The sequence below is a fragment of the Canis lupus genome, chromosome 1 (genome assembly GCF_003254725.2).
Source record: "Canis lupus dingo isolate Sandy chromosome 1, ASM325472v2, whole genome shotgun sequence".
NCBI classification, from domain to species: domain Eukaryota; kingdom Metazoa; phylum Chordata; class Mammalia; order Carnivora; family Canidae; genus Canis; species Canis lupus.
The window spans coordinates 64,846,221-64,866,827 of NC_064243.1; the positions used below are offsets into that span (position 1 = coordinate 64,846,221).

At 46.0% G+C, this 20,607-nt stretch overlaps 1 protein-coding gene across 5 annotated transcripts in view; it reads left to right on the top strand.

Annotated features, from left to right (window-relative positions):
• Positions 1-20,607, top strand: part of NCOA7 (nuclear receptor coactivator 7) — a 157,347-nt gene that overhangs the window by 134,335 nt on the left and 2,405 nt on the right. For 4 of the 5 annotated variants that reach the window (XM_035710108.2, XM_025422947.3, XM_025422949.3 and 1 more), the window contains 5 exons: positions 2,482-2,629; positions 9,886-10,011; positions 11,544-11,696; positions 19,913-20,008; positions 20,450-20,523. In XM_035710108.2, the coding sequence (XP_035566001.1) occupies positions 2,482-2,629; positions 9,886-10,011; positions 11,544-11,696; positions 19,913-20,008; positions 20,450-20,523 (597 nt within the window). Of the gene's footprint in view, positions 1-2,481; positions 2,630-8,518; positions 8,658-9,885; positions 10,012-11,543; positions 11,697-19,912; positions 20,009-20,449; positions 20,524-20,607 lie in introns of those variants that run through there. The other variant, XM_025422950.3, reaches the window with a different exon arrangement.

The following is a 20,607-nucleotide window of genomic DNA, read 5'->3' on the forward strand; positions in this document are numbered from 1 at the left end:
TTGCACGAGGCCCACCTGCATGCTAGAGGATAATCTGCTTTACTGAAAGTCTCCTGATTTAAATGTTAATCACATCTAAAAAAAAACACTTTCACAGCAACACCTAGACTAGTGTTTGACCAAAACCTGGCTAAGTTATGGTCATATAACATTAGCCATCACATGTGTGTACAATTATATCTATATTTGTTGTGTTTTTTTTTAATAGAAATGGTAGCAAGTCATACACACTGATACACACCTTATCTTGGATGCCAACTCTCCCTGTTTTGAAGGAGTAGGAGTAGTTCTCAAGGGAAATACACTCCTAAAGTACATGAAAATTGATAATCCTGTATCATGAAAGGAAAGATAGGATTAATATGAAAAGGGAAACAGCAGTTTTGAAATACATTTGACAGTGGCTAATGCTTACATTCTCTAAAAGTTCCCACAAACTGGAAAGGAAACACTGACTCCATAGTCACAAAGAGCCCGTTTATGAAAGAAAAGCTCTAGCAGGAAGAAAACTTGAAAATGGCCCAGCACACGAACACTCAAAAGAAATACCGAGTGAGTCAGGTCAAACTTTTAAATACACATTAAAATCTTAAAAAAAAAAAAAAAAAAAAAAAAAAAAAAAAAAAAAAAAAAAGTAAATGTGTTAAACTCAGCAAAAGTGTTAAACTGCAGTGCAAACTGCGGTGCTGGGTGGCCCAGTAAATGAATAAAGCCTTTCAACAGCGACCTGGCAGCGTGAGTCACAAGCTGTAAAATCATGCCCTTTGGCCCAGCGATCCCTTTTCTGGGGAACTGATCTCAAGGAAATAATTCAAAAGGTGGTGAGAGGCACAGAGCCCAAGGATGTTTCACTGTAACAGGACTGAAGAATGGGGAACAAGCTAAATACCCCCAGGGCTCGGGAGCTCAGGCCATTCACGATTTATTACTTTCACGACATTAGCCACTAAGAACCAGTGCAAAGCACAACGCGGCCCATGTAGGTGATCTGATGTCAGACTGTCACAAGCAATGACGTCTTAGCCCCGGTGACGATGAGGAGAAGATCGCGTCATGTGAGCAAGAGCAGCTGGGAACATAGAAACCTACGGCCCGCTTGGTCCACGCTTGGTCCAGGGGATTCCGGGATGGTCGGACGTCCCTCTTAGGTTTCCGTTCTGTTTCTTTGGGATCTGCCCGTGCTGCTCTAGGAGGATGCTGCAGCCCGCGTGGCCTCTGAGCCACAGGAATGTATTCTTGACCCTTCTCAAGGCTGGGAAGTCTGAGAACAAGATGCTGGCAGACGGGGCTGGCGAAGGCCCCCTGCCTGGTCCTAGACGGCTGCCCTTTCCCGTGTCCCCTGGGGAAAAGGGATCCTCTCCTAAGGGCACTCAGCCCCGTAATGCGGGCGCACGACCTAAGCACTTCCCAGAGCCCTGCGTCTAACTAAATACCATCACATTTGGGGTAGGGGTTCAATGGATGGATTTGGGGGGGAATACAGACCTTCAAGCTATGGTGACGTTGCTAAATCATTTTTACACAGTTTTAACTCTTTAGAATTAGCAATGATCTTCTCTGCTTGGAAATTAGCCATTTAGCCATCTCTCTGTGGCTGAGGTCTGTCTGGAGAGATGCTGCAGTACCTTGGGGTGTTCAGTATGTGTGAGGGAGCAGAGAAGTAGGAAGCAAACCACATTCCCAGGTCCATAAAAGTAGGTCTCTCTCTTTCTCCTTCCTTCCTTCCTTCCTTCCTTCCTTCCTTCCTTCCTTCCTTCCTTCCTTCCTTCCTTCCTTCCTTCCTTCCTTCCTTCCTCTCTCTCTCTCTCTCTCTCTCTCTTTCTAAGATTTTATTTATTTATTCATGAGAGAGACACAGAGGCAGAGACACAGGCAGAGGGAGAAGCAGGCTCCATGCAGGGAGCCCGACGGGGGACTCGATCCCGGGTCTCCAGGATCAGGCCTTAAGCTGAAGGAGGCTCTAAACCGCTGAGCCCCCCGGGCTGCCCGAATTAGGTCTCTTTCTAATATTGAAACGACAACTAGAATCACTGACTTTGTAGTTATTGAGGGTGTTTGGCTAAAATTCTAACAGGGCTTCAACTACATAAAAACTCACTGGTGTTTTATCTTTTCCAGCTAAAGGTTCAGGGCAGGTTTTTCCCCCCATTGAATACAAGTGCCCAATAAACGACCCAGCGAGGAGCAAATATTTGGTGGAAAGACTTCATGGTTTTTCAGTGTTACGTCCCATCTCTTGATCTTTTCCTCAGGTTGAAAGACAGGTTCTCAGTGTCCGTGGACTTCTGCTTTCACTTTTTGACCTTTTTTTCCCAAACTTGGAACGCACAAGCAGAGACCATCTTCACGGTGGGCAGTTGCCCAATTAGTAAGATGCGTTTGCCAAGCCGGAAAAAGATGGTTGTGAGCACCCGAGTCCCAGTCCAGGCCTGCCAGGAAAGTGGATTTGGTGTTAACTCCTACGACGAACGTGTTTTTCAGGGTGGATCACTTGTACACGTTCTTTGTTCAGTGGTCTCCTGACGTCTACGGGAAAGATGCCAAAGAGCAAGGCTTTGTGGTGGTGGAAAAGGAAGAGCTGAACATGATCGACAACTTCTTCAGTGAGCCGACCACCAAGAGCTGGGAGGTGAGCACCCAAGAGGGGCTAGACCGTCGTGGTCCTAAGGTCGCAGTGTGTAGTCATAGTCTTCACGGGCCCGGATACCGAGAACCTCTTGGCTCGCCAGAAGTTAGATTTCCTGTGCACTTTTGAAGTTATAGGGGTGGGGTGGGGAGGTGGAATGACTTTATTCCTCTGAGCTGGTGATTGGTGTCCGAGAAATGCTATCGCTGCTGGGTCATCACACTTTTCCTTTTTAAAACTGCTACTGTGTCCCCTTTAGGTACAGGAGGAAGTTCAGGCTCCTTCGCGCGGCCTGCAAAGCCCCTCATGATTTTTCCGAGCCCTGACCAAGCCCTTCCCATGGGGCGGGCTCAGGGGGGGAGAAGCAGAATTGACCGCGGGGTCGCTGCAGGATGATGCGAGAACCGCCGGCGCGGGTGGGGTGCCAGGTGCCACGGGAGCGTGTGGCTGGGCCCCCGAGGAGCGGGCCCCACAACCGAGAGCAGGGGGGCGAGTTTGGGCAGTTGGGGTGGAGCGGGACGTGGCACGCATGTGGCCAGAGAGGAAAGGTGACCCCGGGCGGAGGAATAGAGGGTGTGGGGCGTTAGGGAAACCAACAGGAGTTCCGCAGAGCCAAGCAGGGACTGGGAGCAAGGGCGCATGGCAGGGGCCCCCCAGGCCTGGCGTCCCCTGAAGGCAGGGGCTCTGCGGGAGTGCGCTGGCTCGGGCCTTTCAGAGGCCTCCCCCTCGCTGGCAGACGCCCCGGCCGAGTGGGACTACCGGGGGCTGGGGAGCCAGTGGAGGCGCTCGGCTGGGGACTGTGGAAAGACCATGGTTTCTAGAAGCCTGGCAGCGGTGGGGAGGAAACTGGGTGCTTTTGAAAGATAACTAGAAGCGGAACATACAGGATTTTCTGAGGGATATGTGGAAAGGAAGGGAAATGTGGGGATGGAGGGCTCGGTCTTGGGAGTGGGCCCTGGGGGGCCGAGCGTGACCCCGCTGGGGTGGGAGCAGGGCATGGGGTAGGGTTGGTAGAAGATGCTGCGCGTCCTGTCTTCACCTAAACCCGAGGCCCTGGGGCCTGCCTGAGACCCAGCGGGAATCACCCCTGGGAAGGAGCTGCAGGTGCGCCTGGGGAAGTGGTGAGCAAAGGCCTAGCGGAGAGCCTGCGTGAGGTTGTCCTGGGAGAGGCCGGGGGCGGGGTAGGGACCCCTGCGTGACCGGGGCAGTGGGCGCCAAGGAGCCGTGGGCAGGGGGAGGCAGGCTGAGGGGAGTCCCGGGTCAGAGGCCAAGGGAGGAGAATGCCCCCCCCCCCCCATGATGCCTGGCGGGAACCCAGCTGGGGGCCGGGGCTCCCATGGAGCATCTCACTGGGCAGCAAGGCCAGAACTATGCTCTAGGAGGACGAGTGGGGGGGAGTAAGGGGCAGGGGTGGGCGAGCAGCTCCCGTTAGGTGCTGGGGGGCGGGTGGGGGGGGCGTGGCTGCGGGCCGAGCCCTGAGCCTGGGGCGGGGGGCGGGCTGGCTCTGGGGGTGTAGAGAGCAGCTGGCCGTGGTGCAGCCCTGGGGGAGCTTCGCTGTGAAATGTGGACAGCCTTCTGCAGGGGAGGGGGGTGGGGGGGCAGGACGGAGAGGCAGGTGCAGGCGGCCTGGAGGAGCGGCTGGGGGGGGCAGGACGGAGAGGCAGGTGCAGGCGGCCTGGAGGAGCGGCTGCGGGGGGCAGGACGGAGAGGCAGGTGCAGGCGGCCTGGAGGGGCTCTAGGGAGCCGCGGGAGGGGGGGGGACACCTCCCCCGCAGGCCTTCCACGCGGAAGGGGACACGCGGGAACTAGGTGCTGGGCGACCCGCCGGGAGCGGGCGCGGGGAGGGGACCCCGGGGGGCGGGCGACAGGGAGGGGCAAGTGCGAGCGCCCCCACCGGAGGACCCGGCGCTGCAGGGTGTTCCAGAAGGATGGACTCAGGGCGGCGGGGCGGGCGCGTCACCCTCGCTCATCGCAGGCGCCGGGGGCCAGCCTCCCTGGGCTCGAAACCCTGCAGGGCCGCGGGGCGCCTCCTCCCGGGGCTCGTCCGGCGGGTCTGGTCTTTCCTGCCTCTGCTCGGCCCCGCCACCCGGGTCATCGTCCTGGGGGGCCGTGGGCGCCCGCTCCCCGGGCCGCTGCCGTCCAGCCCGAGCCGCTCGCCCGCCGCTGCCAGGTCCTTGCGGCCGACGTGCTGGGGGAGGCGTTCCTGCCCAGGCACCCCACCCCGAGTGCCGCCCCCACCTCGGCCCGGCCCGAGGCGCCCGGAGCCACGGGCACAGGGGACGCCGGGCCAGGGAAGGGCTGCCCGGGACCAGCGCCTGCTCCCAAGTGCGGCGCTGCGGGGAGGAGGGGCAGGTGGCACCGCGGCCCCTGCACACTTGCGCCCGAGCACCTCCTGAGGCCTGCACGCCTGCGCCCGAGCACCTCCTGAGGCCCGCACACCTGCGCCCGAGCACCTCCTGAGGCCTGCACACCTGCGCCGGTGCACCTCCTGGGGCCTGCACACCTGCGCCGGAGCACCTCCTGAGGCCTGCGCGCCTGCACCGGAGCAGCCCTCCTCCAGGGCTCCTGTGCCTCTCCCCGCCAACCCCACCCACCCTGGAAGCTCAGGTCTTGACCCCAGTAGGAGCTCGGGCCTCACCTCAGCACCCGGGGCAAAGGAGCTAACGAGGTACTGGGGGAGAGAACGCTGTGTATCCAGGCACTGGGCCCCAGGCCCTCCAGGACTGAGCCGCCGGGCAGAACGAGGGCACATTCCTAGACCTGCAGCGGCAGAGGAAGAGCCAAGAAGGGCTACAGAAGGAGGGAGGAACTAGCCGGCCTGTGCAAGCTCCGCGTGCTGGTGCTGCTAACTGCTGAGGGTGGCCACTCATCGCTGTTTCCTTGCCACATGGCAAGGAGTCCAAAAGTGCAGCGCGTACCAGACTGCTAGCCTCAATCCCCCCTCTTCAACCCCCCCCCACCCCCGTGCAGGAGCAGCTCCGCTACTAGTGGCCCCTTAAAGCACCGCCACCCACCCTAATGGCCTTGCTACTCCTTTACAGGTGGGGAGAGGCACCTTCGCTCCCCCAATGCCGGCAGGTGCCTGATCCCCAGCAAGTTCAAAGCAATTCGTCTCGCCGTCAGCCCTCAGACTTGCCGCTTCTCACATATTCCCACCTTGATTACCTGTGTCCCAAGCTAGGAACCCAGGTACCACCCTGGGTTCTCTTCCTTCATCATATCCAGTCAGAGTCTTCTCCCTGGTGACCGCGCACAGGGTGCAAGGACCTCCGCCTCCCTCCACCAGACATGCCCCAGTCAGCCTGTCTGGACCCTTCGCTTGGACTCTCAAGGGCACCTCCAGTCCCGCCCCAGCCCCCAGGCCGTTCTCCCATATGTAGACTCTTTAAATAAGCTTTATGTCCTAATTCTATATAAGTAACACCTGCTTATTGTAGGAAATTTGGAAACTCCAGAAAAGTACAATGCAGAACATTTAAAAATACTGTGTGACCACACTTAGAGCTTTTCTGCATTTTATTCAATTCCTTTTTTTTTTTTTTTTTTCCTTTTTTTCTTTTATTTTAGGATGGTTTCTAGGGGTTGAGGGATAGAGAGTCTTGCATTTTATTCTTGTAAAACGCATTCATGGTTTATGTATAGGGTTTGTATCCGGCTTTTCTCACCTAACATCTTGTGAGAATTAGATCACCTAAAGATTTTTAAGCCTCATTTTAATGGTCGCATAATAATTAAAATCTCAATTATAATTTACTTAACTCCCCACTTTAGGAATCGTTGTGTTGGTTCAAGTTTCTCACAAGGATGAGATGATCTGCAACTTTTATTATTCCCTTAGTTTCCTAGAAGTGACCATTAGTTGATATAAGGGTATCAACAGTTTAAGGCTTCTGTTTTTTGATATATGACAACTTACCTTGCCAGCAATGTGAGGAATGCCCCTCTTCCTGCGTTTATGACAGCAGAAAGTATTATTACTATTATTCCTTTCCAAAAAATTTTCCTAATTTGGGAGCCGAGATATATTTTAATTTTTATTTCCTTGGTTGAGGATAGAATGAAAAAAAGTATGTATGGATGTATATAGTGTGTATATTTGTGCTATTTCTTTGTGATTCCCACTCATTTCCTTTGCCCATTTTCCTAATGGAATCTTACTAGTTTCATCACACTGTGAGCTTTATGATTAAGAGATAGTACTGATTCATCTATATTTTTTTGAAGATTTTATCCATTTATTTATTTTAGAGATAGAAAAAGAGAACAAGCAGGAGGAGGGAGAGGGACAAGTGGACTCTGTGCTGAGCATGGAGCCCGACGTGGGGTTCAGTCTCATGACCCTGAGATCATGAGGAGCTGAAATCAAGAGTTGGACGCCTAACCCCCTGAGCCATCCAGTGACGCCTCCTGTGGTTTTGAGAGATTTTTTTTCCTAGTTGGCTATTTGTCTTTTAATTTAATTTAATTTTTTATTTAATTTTTTATTTTATTTTTTTCCCCCTGTAGTGTTTTTAGGTATGGGTAGCCCAATAGTATCAACTTAAACTCCACTCAATCTGTAGTTTATTTATTGGTACATGATAGGCGATACTTTTAATAGTAATTTTTTCCTGCACTGTTTAATGATTTCTCATGTTTCTTTCATCATATTTAAAGCCCTCATATATGTTCTGTGCTATTTAACTTGCTTAAATAACACACGATCATATACACCCACACTTAGACGCTCAGTAGCCCCCCATTGCCTGCAGTAATCACTACTCACCTAGCCAATCATCAGAACCACCACTTGGTGATTTTTAAACAATCCTAGACCTTTCCTACTAGAGACATTAATTCAGTAGGTCTGGGAGAGGAATGTCAGAATCCGTGTTTTTAAAATTTCCTAGATGATTTTGAAGAACAGCCAAGGTTCTGGAAAAAAGTGGCCCCTAGAATAAGCTCTAACCTTCTGAGTGGCATCTTTATTTTCTCCACTTCTGTCCCTCCCCAGCTTCATCTCTACTTGCTTTCTATTCTCAAGCCATAGTGAACCTGGAACGCAGCTCTGTTTTCCTCCTGTGCCTCCACCTGGACATCTCCCCACACCCCGCCCTCTGCTCTCAGACTGAAGCCCGATCGCCTCTCCAGACTCTCTGGGTGGCCCACGTGAGTGGCACCATTTATTAATAAACGCCTCTCAGGGCACCTGCGTGGTGCGGTGCGTTAAGCATTGGACGCTTGGTTTCAGCTCAGGGTGTGAGACAGACCCTGGGGCTCTCTGCCCCTCCCGATCATGCTCTCTCTCTCTCTCTCTCTCTCTCTAAGATAAACAAATCTTTAAAAATAAAAATAAGCGTCTCTCTGCTGTGTTCTCACCCACTAGAGACTGTGGACCGCTTTGCGTCCCCACGTCTGGCAAAGTCCCCGGCGCTTGCCGGCCGCGCGGAGGCCCCCCGGGAAGGCTAGCTGCTGTCAGGTGTCCCGTACTGAGGGGAAGGCGGTCTCCGGGGCACAGAGTCCGAGTGGTTCTGCCCCACAGTGTGTCTCGGGCCTTGCCCGGGGCTGGTCCCGAGCAGCCGCCCCCAGGATCCGGGGCCCAGGAGCTGGCTGAGCCAGGGGACAGTCAGGAAGAGGAGCAGAAGGAAAGAGGAAAACCCCAAACCAAAACAAAGCCCCGAACCCAAGGAGCTTTGTGGCAGTCGGGGAACTGCCATTTCAAAGGTGAAAGTGTCATTTTACAGCCTCCAGCTCTGCGGGCCGCGAAGCGCGGGTTGGCTGGAAAGGCTAATTTGGGCGTGTTCCCTCCCGTAGAAGTGCTGAGCCCTCTCCTGGGGAAACAGAAACTCACCCGTGCAGGCAGCTAGCTTCAGCGCCAACAGCTGGGCCGGGGTGCACGGAGAGGAGGAAGGCCTTCCTCGTTAGAGAGCAAGCCGACGTGCCCCCCACCCCCGGCACCCCCGGCACCCCCGGCACGATGCGGGCCCGAAGGTTGCCCCTGGACGTTCGGATTCTCTACTGCGCGGGGCCGGCCCACGAGCCCTTTGTGCAGGTACGAGGTTCCCTGGGAGCCGGGGGAGGGGGGGCCCCCCGCCGCTGGCCCCGAAGGGTGGGCTGCCCGGCCCGCCGAGCAGGTATTCCGTTTGCTTGGGAGATGGATGTGATGCGGTCCAGCCTTCTCTTCGGGGTGAGAAAGGGTCCATCTTCTAGTTTTCATCATTCCACAGCCCTGTGCGCACCTGTGTTGAATGTAGAGCTCACTAAAAACGTGCGCTTTGCTTGACACACTCAGGACGCTGCACTTGTGATTCTTTGACAAGGTTTTATATGAATCTCCCATGAGAAGATAGTAAAATGTATTAGTTCATTTTCTTACCTGGCTCACGCGGTGGCAGGTAGTATATGTACCATGTTGGAAATTGAGTGGTCGGTTTACCTGGCAGCTTTTACTAGATGTAAATGTGTTTTTCTCTATAATGCGAAAGTCGCTGATACTACCATCCGGGCAGTTTGCTGAATTAGTCACGGTATCATTCAGTTTCAAATCATTTAGCGATTTATCCAGGTGTCAGGAGGGACGAAAAATAGATTTTTAAGTTGAAATTGACTTGGGTTGTTCATAAGCACAGTTACCATGAAACATATGCAAAATCATGTTTCTCAGTTTTGAAGGAAGGGTTATTTCGATAGTTTGAGTCATACATGAAGAATTGTGCCCTAATTGTAATTTAGACTAAAGCTTTGTGTTTCTTTGTATTGTTGCTTCTGGTGCAACCATTTTTTCATTTCTATCGGGGTTTGTTGCTACGTGCCCTGCCGTAGCCTTGAGAGAAGACATCAGGAGTCTTGATTAAAAAAACTATCCTTATCCTCCCAATATATCCCCATGTATAGAAGTCTTACAGAATAATTGCTGATTAATCCCTTAGCAATTCAAATTATTCTCAAACGAGAATAATTTAGGGCTTTTCAAGGGTATGAGTCACCTGTGGAGTTATGCATAATAATTCACACTCAGCACCAGCAGCAGGAGTAAAAGTGGAAAACCTGTGACTTTAATTTGTACATATTAAGTGCCTCAGTCGTACTGTGTTAAATTCCTCATTTGTTCAGAAATTGTAGAGGAAATCAGCCCTTTTTTCCCAAGGTCGTGGTTCAGTTTACGTCCTACTGCTAAAACTCCACCTGTTACAGGCAATAGTGCACTCAAGGTCGCTTTTAGTAAGTGAAGGAAAAGCAAATATAATCAGGTTTTGGGGGGCTTGTCTTCTCCATTTCAGATCATCACCGTCGAGGAGGCAAAGCGCAGAAAGAGCACCTGCAGTTACTATGAAGATGACGACGAGATGGCCCTGCCGATCCTGCAGCCCCACAGCGCACTCCTGGAGAACATGCATATCGAGCAGGTGGGTTCTCCCCCGGGGGATGTGGGATAGGGGTTTTCCAGGCCTTGAAAAAGCTTATCCCATCCATGACTGCACGGACTCTTCTCACAGAGGGTGGAGGAAGAGCTGGGTTTTATTTTTTTTAATTTATTTTTTATTTTTAAAATATTTTATTTATTCATGAGAGACACAGAGAGAGGCAGAGACACAGGCAAAGAGAGAAGCAGACTCCCTGCAGGGAGCCCAATGTGGGACTCGATCCCAGGACCCCAGGATCACACCCTGAGCCAAAGGTGGACGCTCAACCGCTGAGCCACCCAGGGCCCCCAAGAGCCAGGTTTTAAAGGAAGACCAGCAGCCTAACCAACACCAGTGTCCTTTCTCCTCTTCTTAGAGGTTACATTAGCATTCCTCGTCACCTTCTTGGGAGTTTGGGGACTTGGCCAGAAACTATCTCCATTTCTTAAATCTGAATGGAAAGCTGTTCTTGTCTTCAGCACAATTTTTCACTTGTCCTACCATAGTCCTCCTAACGCATATTCCTAACAGTTAAAAAAAAGGATCCAGATTTATCCTTGAAATGATTACAGAGTTCCAATGGTTTTAACTTATTGGACTCAATAAAAGTTATACTTCTCTTTTATACACTTTACTCACTTTATGAAAACTACCAACCACCAGGAGTAATTTTTCCTTTATTTGTGATTTCCTTTCTTTATATTTTCTGAAAATCTGTTATTTTAATTTTATGAAATACTATGATGTGTTGTATTTAAACTTTAGTAAGGAATCTCTTGCATTTCTCCCACTAGTCAACTTAGAAACCTGAATTTCAGAGACCTTAACAAGTTCAACTCCCTCAATTTGCGGATGAGTCTCTGAAGGCCCAGGAAAGCCAAGAGACTTGACCAAGCAGTTACAGAAATGTGGTACATGCTGATATCAGAACTGGTCTTAACCATTCTGAAGACTTCATAGTTTCCTTTGTTAATATTTTTGAAGAGCTATGCATTAATGGTGTTTATGGCAGCCAACTGTAAGCTAAATGTTAATGTAGGTGAGAGATTCAGGCAAGATGAAGACAAACTACCTTTGACTACTAGCATAAAACCCCTGTGTTTTCGTGTTCTCACTTCTGTGGGAAGCTGCAGTTGTCAATACTGAGCTTATTGAGCATTTAGAATGAACAACTGAAGAACCATGGACTCTTTGGTGAAGGTCAGGTTGAAATGTAAAAGGGAGAGCATGTGTCTAATTCATATCAAGCTACGTGCTGGATCTTCAGATGTATAGTTGCATAGTGACCCCTCGTTCAAGTCCCTGAGCGGGAATGTATGCTCTGGGTTGGCATCCCTGCCAAAGCAGCACCGTCAGGCAGCGGTTTTTCCCTTCTCTTTCTTGGTTTATCGTTAGAAATATTTGCCAGAGTAAAGGGGAGCAGCATGTGAGTAAGAGTGATTTTGAGGTTGAGCCTCCGGTACTTGTTTTGTGCTATAAGCTTATGACATTTGTGGGCGAACTGTATATTTACATCTCCATCTTTGGATTTGCAGCTGGCCCGACGCCTTCCAGCAAGGGTACAAGGGTATCCGTGGAGACTCGCATATAGCACATTAGAGCATGGGACCAGTTTGAAAACTCTCTATCGGAAGTCAGCGTCGCTAGACAGTCCTGTCCTGTTGGTCATCAAAGATATGGATAATCAGGTGAGGCTTGTTCCTCTCACAGAAAACACTTTTTGATGAAGATTTTCAAACTTATATACTAGTAGAGAGACTAGTATAAGAACTCTCCATTATCCAGATTTTACAATTCGCAGGATTTTGCCACATACGCTTCATCAGTCTTTGTTGGTTTTTCCTTGCTGAAGTATTTGGAAGGAAATCCCAGTGTACTTTATATTATTTCACCCCTACATACTTTGGAATGCATCTCTAGAAGAAAATGGAGCGTATTTCCAAATACAGTCACATATAGGAATTTTTTTCCTGTGCTCACCATACGATAGGAAGCAATAGTGATATCCTACAACCTAAAGCTGGAAAAGTTGGACAAAAGTCAAGTCTGGATTGGGAGATAGTTCAGAAAGAAGTTCCAGGGCCACACCAGAACTCTTCCTAGGTAGCTGAAGTCGTGCCCACAAACCTTGCCTGCATGGTTGGTCAGATGGAGAGCCAGTCAGGGCTGTGGTGTGGTGTTGTACCCCAACCACCCAGTTGCTAAGAAATAGCAAGTAATGCTCTATACCACTGCTCATAGTTGGTCTTGGAGGCAGTGGTGAATTCTAGATATGACCCCCACGTACTCTTACTAGTACTTCTGTCAGTCAGCTCGGGGTGTGAGTGAAATCTGTGCAGGTTTCTTTCATATACTACCCAGTCAGGCTTTTGCTCCACAAAAGGAAGACATCTTTCATGTCTGCTCTTTTTCATTTCAGTTTGGTCTGTGTTACTATCAAGAAGAAATTCCTTTACATTTTTAAGATGTTGATGTCATTCTTTTCTCTTTCTGGCATTGAAGCAGGTTCTGTTGTTCAGTAGCCTTTCATTTACTCATATGTTCAGAAAATGTATGAGTGCCTGTTATATGTGGGGCACTATTAAGCATTGAGGAGCTTGCTGTGAAGCTATATCATTGTGGTCATTTTAGGGAAATAGATCTTTGTTATCATAATTTGTCTTGGGAGAAATTAGCAGAGAAATGTGCTACTGAAGCCACTGTCTTTCTCAACTGTGATCTTTCCTGGGACTTTATTGCTGTATTTTTATAGATAAAGAATTATGGGGAGTAGTTTAACTATTATCATTATTTCTATTATTATTTCTTGATTGATGACATTATTTAATCATGATCCAAGTGGATACGGTCAAGTTAAAAATTAAATAATAATAACGAAGGTTTAAAACGAATTACTTAGAGATTTAATGGAATCTTTGAGAAGTTGGATGTTATGTTTTAGATGAGGTATGGGTAGATGGTTTTAGACCACACACAAACCCACACCATAAGTATAGTTTAGTTATACTAATTTACCAAAAGCTATCAAGCTTGCTGGGGAATGTGTTGGCAGCACAGAACAGGGAGGCAGCACAATTTCACCAGGCTTCCCGTCAGCAGGTATGTAAATGAGGCCTATCCTGGAAGTCTATACTATTTGTGAGGAGGTGTAGTCTTACTGAATCTGGTACCCTGGAGGCATTTGTGTTGTTTGAAAACACCTGGATACTAACTCTGCTCTCCACACCCTACTTACCCCCAAGGCAAGAATGTGGCTTTGCTGTGTTTGAGAACATGATAGAACAACACCTGTAAATTTATCTGGGAATATATTATATAAAATCATAGTATAAAAGAATTATGTATACAGAATGGCAGCAGTAAGGAGCTCTGGGGAATTAGTCATCAGTGAAACAACCATAACTGGTTGAAATTATAAAAACAACAGTCACTTAAAGTCTCTAGAAATTGTCCTAAGGGCATAGAGCAAGTGAAAAAACATTTATTTAAGAAAATCTAATAAATCTCAGGAGTAACAGTGAGATTCTGTGGCACCTGAAGCACAACCTGCTTCCTTCCCTCCAACCCCCAGTTGAGACTAACAAGTTCTGCACTAGACATGTGTGGACAAGAAGATGAGGCTCCCACTCCCCCTCAGTTTCCATGCAAGGGCTGTGATATACCCTCGATGGGCAAGTCCCCAGAACTCCTTATCGCCTACCCAAGCTCTGTGTTTCAGAGGCTAAATCCCAAGCCAGTATGGTTTAGAGGTAGGGGATCATTTCCTTCTACCCAGCCTCTATTCATAGGGGAGACGCTCTACCTTAGGAAAAGTAGAATAAGGGAGTATCTAAAGCCCTTGCCATAGCTCTTAGGGCAGAAGTTCCATGCCAGGTGAGGCAGGACCAGACCAGTGGCTATTTCCCCTGCCCGCCACTCTCCTCATGAAATAAAAGTGTTCCTCTGAGGGAAGCAGGCCACTGTCCAGCCTCCCAGCTCTACAGCAGAGCCCCTGGCTCCCAGCTCTAGGAGAAGAGGTAGATGACAGGATCTAGAGCTCTTCTAACCTCCTCTCCTGGACACACCAGTATTAGAACTGTAGAATAGTTCTCTGAAAAAGACCTGAAGACTAACAGAACAGATCTTCTATAACACAGGACAAAAAAAAAAAAAAAAAAAGACAAAGCCACATCAAGATGAGTAGGAAAGGCAAAAAAGTCTTGTCTTGACAGGACTCCACCCCACCCCCCCGGCGACCCACAAGAGGAAGAGAGATCACAGAACGTGCAGCTCCTCTCTGAGAAGTGAAGAGTTCAAATCCCACATTAGTCATGCCAGCCCATGGGACCTGTACCAGAAAGGCAAGCCACCAAACAACTATCTTTGAAAACCTGAGGCTAATTTCTGGAAACCATGAGGGCTGTAGGAAGGGGAAATTCCACTGTTGAAGGGCTCACACACAGACTCACTTGCCCTGAGTTTCAATATGCGGGCAGTAGCTTGAGAAGCCCCTGGGCTGCATGTGAGGGAGATTTGTTGACTAGTTTTAGAGAGTATACCAGAGGGGCAGGGGGGCTGATAGAGATCTGTCTGGGAATAGAGACACTGGAGGGTGCCCTTTTTTTTTTTTTTAATACTACTTCCTTGCTAGCCTGGTGCTAGTGGGTGCCATTTTTGGTGCTCTCAGTTTCCCTAGCTAGTGCCGCAAGCTCACTCCATGTTCCCTTGTGGTCCCACCACACCAGGCCAACCTAGTACTTGTCCAACTTGGCCTTTACGCTGCCAGACCACGCACTCAGGCTGGCACAGCTCTGTGGTCATCCACTTGTCCATTGTGGCTCCCATCAGATCCCTTGCATATGCTCCCCCGGCCTGTACTTATCTACCACAACCCCTGTCCTGCCAGACACAGTGGGTGAACTTGCCCTGGCCTAGCCCCTGTCCATGGAAGGGTTTGTCCCAGCCTTTGCCCCACCAGATGTGACAGGCAGCCTGGCTCTGGCCACTTTCAGACCCGGCAGTACTTATAAAACCAAGTATGAAGTTAAAAGATAAAAGAAGTAAAGTTAATTGAATCTATCATAATTAGTTAAGAGACATATGAAATAAAAAGCTATAAATTGTGACATCAAAAATATAAAAACCGAAGGGATAAAAATGTAAGGTTTGGAATATGTTCAGCTTACAATAGACTGATATATATATAAATGATGCTTTATGTTAACCTCAGGGTAGCCACAAAGTAAAAACTCAGAATAAATACTCAAAAGAAAATGAAAAAGGGAATCTGAACACTAAAGAATGCCGTCAAACAACAAGGGAAGAGAGGAGGGGAAGATGTATTACAACAACCAGAAAACCATTAACAAAATGGCAATAAGTACATACCTATTAATAATCACTTTAAATGTAAATGGACTAAACTGTCCAATCAAAAAAAATATAGAGTGGCCAAGAGGATTTGAAAAAAAAGTCCCACATGTATCTGCCTAATAAAGACTCACTTCAAAAGCAGGGACACATACAAACTGAAAGTAAAGGGATGAAGAAATATATTTCATGCAAATGAAAATGAAACAAAACAAAACTGGCATAGCTTGACTCAAACAAAATAAAGATTGTTATAAAGACATAAAAAGGCATTACATATGATAAAAGGGTCAATCCAACAAAATGATATAACAATTATAAACACAAATCCACCCAGCATAGGAGCCCCAAAATATATAAAGCAAATATTAACTGACCTAAATGGAGAAATTGATAGTAATAGAATAATAGTAGATGACTTTAACACTCTGTCATATCAATGGATAGATCATCCGACAGAGAATCAATAAGGAAACATTGACCTTAAATGACACATTAGACCAGATGGACTTAATAGACAGAAACAGAATATTCTATCCAAAAGCAGTAAAATATACATTCTACTCAAGTGTACACAGAACACTTTCCAGGAAAGATCACATGTTAGGCCACAAAACAAGTCTCAGTAAATTTAGTAAGACTAAAATTGTATTAAGCATCTTCTCTATCCACAGTGGTATGAAGCTAGAAATCAGCCATTGAACTACCAATAGGTCATTGAAAAAAATCAAGAAAGAATTTTTAAAAGCACATAGAGACAAATGTTAATAGAAGTACAGCATACTAGAATCTATGGGGTGCAGCAAAAGCAGTTCTAAAAGAGAAGTGCATAACAGTATCGGCCTGTCTGAAGAAACAAGAAAAATCTCAACAATCTGACTTGATACCTAAAGAAACTAGAGAAAAAAAAGAACAAACAAGCCCAAAGTTAGTAGAAGGAATGAAATACTAAAGACTAGACAGGAAATAAATGAAATAGAAATTTTTTTTAAAATAGAAAAGATCATTGAAACTAAGATCTGACTCTGGAAAGATGAAACATTTCACAAACATTTAGCTAGATTCACCAGAAAGAAAGAGGGCCCAATTAAAATCAGAAATGAAAGAGAAGTTAACAAATGATACCAAAGAAATACAAAGATCGTAAGAGACTACTATGAACAGTTGTATGCAAGAAATTGAACAACCTAGAAAAAATGGACAAATTCCTGGAAACATATAATCTTCTAAGACTGCATCATGAAGAAATAGAAAATATAAACAGATTGATATTAGTAAGGAGACTGAATCAGTAATCAAAAACTTCCCAACAAACCAAAGGCCAGGACAAGATGGCTGCACTGGTGAATTTTATCAAACATTCAAAGAAGATTTAATACCTATCATTCTCAAATTCTATCAAAAGATTAAAGAGGATGGAACACTTCCAAACTCATTTAATGAGGCCAGCATTACCCTGATAATCCAACAACAGACAAAGAGAAAAAAGAAAATTACAGGCCAGTATCATTAATGAACATAGTTGTAAAAATCCTCAAAATAATAGCAAACCAAATTCAACATACATTAAAAGAATCATACACCATGATCAAATGGGGTTTATTACAGGGATGCAAGAGGGGTTCAACATCTGCCAATCAATCAACGTTATTGCCACATTAACAAAGTGAAGATTAAAAATCATAATGAGGATCCCTGGGTGGCACAGCAGTTTGGCGCCTGCCTTTGGCCCAGGGCGCGATCCTGGAGACCCAGGATCGAATCCCACGTCAGGCTCCCGGTGCATGGAGCCTGCTTCTCCCTCTGCCTATGTCTGCCTCTCTTTCTCTCTCTGTGTGACTATCATAAAAAAAAAAAAAAATTCATAATGAATCATCTCAAAAAATGGAGAAAAAAATCTAAAAATAGAAAAAAAAAAACCCCAAAAGCAAAAACTCAGACACAAAGAACAGAGTGATGGTTAAAGGGAAGGGGAGGTAGGGCGTGTGCAAGGTCGGCAGAAGGAGTCAAATGTATGGTTGATGGGGGGTAACTAGACTTCTGGAGATGATCACTTTGTAATGAATACAGATGTCAGATTGTAATATTGTACCTCTGAAACATGTATCAATTGTATCTCAAATAGTTTTTAAAACTCTTATAAATATCTAGAAAAAACAAAAAACAAAAAAACAAAACAAAACAAAACAAAAGACATAGAACTCTGAAGCTACCCTGAAGGAACTGGCTTTATTTCGAAGAGTATGGAGAAGTTCAAGCCAAAGGGTACTCTAGAAACTGACGAAAGTTTGGTGAGAAACAATTAAGAGGAGGCTGGTAACTGCATGAAGACAACAAGCTAAACTGAGGACCATCTAGTTTACCAGAGAGGACCAGGAAAAGAGACCACTAAGGAAGCCTTCCTGGAGTTAGGGTAAACTTCATAAACTGGCCCAATTTCAGTCAATTAGACTGCAGTAATTTATACCACAAGGCATTGTGGAAAATAGAGCAATCATCAGGCAATTGTGATAGATTTATACTAACTTAATTCCAGTGAGGCACAGAAATGTTACTTTAATATTGCTCAATTACATTTTCCCATTTTTTTGCAGTGATATTGTCATACATATTACATTGATATATATTAAAAACCCAATAATAAATTGTGCATTAAGGAGGGCACTTAATAGAATGAGCATTGGGTGTTTTATGCAACTGGTGAATCACTAAATCTTATTTCTGAAACTAGTAACACACTATATGTTAATCAAATTGAATTTAAATACATTTTTAAAATAAAAAGATTACTACTTTATGTAATTTTTGTCTACTAAAGAAGCCGAGAGGAGAGAGGAGAGCAAATATACATTTATAGGTTTTGTCATATTAACCTTTTTACTACTACTATTTGTCTTAACTTTTTTTCCCTGTGGATTCTTTTGTTCTGTTAATGGCAAATATATTACATTTGTAATGGTAGAGACTCAACAATTTCACTATATATGTATCATAAAATTTCTTTCTAAATAAATTAATAGAAAAGAGAAAGTGGACTTTTTAAATATAACCACAATGTTCTGTATATAACAAAATTAACAGTAATTCCTTATTATCATCCAACCCCTAATACTTAAATAGATTTCTGATTGCTAAGATTTTCACTAAAAAAGAATGTATTTAGAATCCTGAGAGGGTGAGAGAGTAAGGTGGCTTTTCCTATTCATTGATCAGAAAAGAACCCACTTTTCTCCACTTATGGCCATTGCTCCACCTATGGCCATTGCCCTTCTTGTCGTATTTTAAGCACATGCTTTTAAAAGTGGATGCCTGTCTCAGTTGTATTTTAGTTCTTTTATGGAAAGATCACCAGAAGAAGGAAAATGGATTGTTGCTACAGTTTTGTTTTTGTTTGTCCTTAGCAGCTCTAGAGAAAGGTTTAGTAGCAGGAAGTATTAAGAACATTCGTTAAAAAGAGTTTCTAGACTTCTACTACCTAATTTTTAGTATTTCAGGTTGCCAGGAACTAAGTGTATTGGTGAAGAAGATTCCACAATGATTATAATCCAATTAAAATAATTTTCAAAAGTTATAAGACATTTTTCAGATAATCTCCATTTAAAGCGATGTTTCTCCATTGGGTTTTGAAGGAGGTACACCAGAATCACTTAGGGATGTTTTCAAGATATATATGTTCACTCTTGCCAGCTCTTACCCTTGCAGGCACACTGATCAGGATCTGAGCAGAGAGAGGAAGCTAAGACAGTGAGGAAAAAATAGATCATTGGTTCAAATACACCTAAGTCACCCTTAAAGCCCATATAGTATTAAGGGATTCTTATTTTCTTCTTAAAGGCCATTTCAAGCTAAAGAGATTGGATCAGTCATGTTAAGGATACAGTTTTATTTATTTATTTTTAAAGGTTTTATTTATTCATGAGAGATGCAGAGAGGCGCAGAAACACAGGCAGAGGGAGAGGCAGGCTCCTCGCAGGGAGCCGGATGCGGGACTCGATCCCGGACCCTGGTACCACGCCCTGAGCCAAAGGCAGAAGCCCAACCGCTGAGCCCCCCCCCCTCCCCGGGTGTCCCAGGATACAGTTTTAATAAGCATATTGAGAACTCATTTTTACAAATTGAAAGACAAAAATTTATTTTCTCTGGGGAAATGTCTGGCCATGAATCCACTTATAAAACACATAAGACACATGATTTTGTTCTTGTAACCACTTACTTCCGTGTGCATCTTGTTTTTTAATGTTCCCAGTATGTCATCTGTATTCACTAAAGGAAATTTGACTCCATAGTGGATTTCGGAATGTTTTAAAATTGGAACAATTGCTGGCCTTTGACAAATAAGTTCTCGAAGCCACTTGAGTTCCAGTTAGAAATAGAGATATTTTATTTATCTGTTTGTTGGTAGTCTTTTCAGTGTGAGAGCTCTAATTTAGTAATGGTCTTTGCTGAAAGAGGGTTAATGATACCTCCAAACAGAATTGTGTTAGAATATTTCGGAAAGCCGTTCTTTGGGAGGATTGGTTTGAAAGAAGATAATGTTTCTGTTTTCTTTTGACAGATTTTTGGAGCATATGCAACTCATCCTTTCAAGTTCAGTGACCACTATTATGGCACAGGAGAAACTTTTCTATACACATTTAGCCCCAATTTCAAGGTACTTAAATGGGAGAAATACCCAACTTCCCACTGTTGCAGTGTCAGGGGTATGGGTGGGGTTGGAGGTGGGGATTGTCTTTGGAGCAGCAGCTGTCCCATAACCTTATCTGGTCTTGCTCTCGCCTGCGTCAACCCATTATGGCTACAACATGCACACTGCTTTTAGGGTCCCTCCTTGGGCCTTGGGAACCACTCTTGTGCATGTTCTGGGGTCAAGGAAGGGAGGATAGCAGGTCAGAGCCAACATGTGCTCGAGAGGTCTTTCCTACTTCATACCCCTTTGAAGATCTCATCCTGGAATAGGAAAGGTCTGGCAATCAGGAGCTTCCTCAGCCAATGGGTAGTTTCTTTCCACACAGAGGTACTACCCTAATAAGTCCCTCTTCGCTGATTCTCCAGATTGAAATGTCTGTTTTCTTTCTTGTATTCCTACCCTAAGGTCTTCAAGTGGAGTGGAGAAAACTCATACTTTATCAATGGAGACATAAGCTCTTTGGAACTTGGTGGTGGAGGGTAAGGTTTTTGTCATTACTAATTTACTGCCTGACCTGTGAGAGTCTGTTTGGACCCAGGTAACCAAAACATTGTCGGGTGATT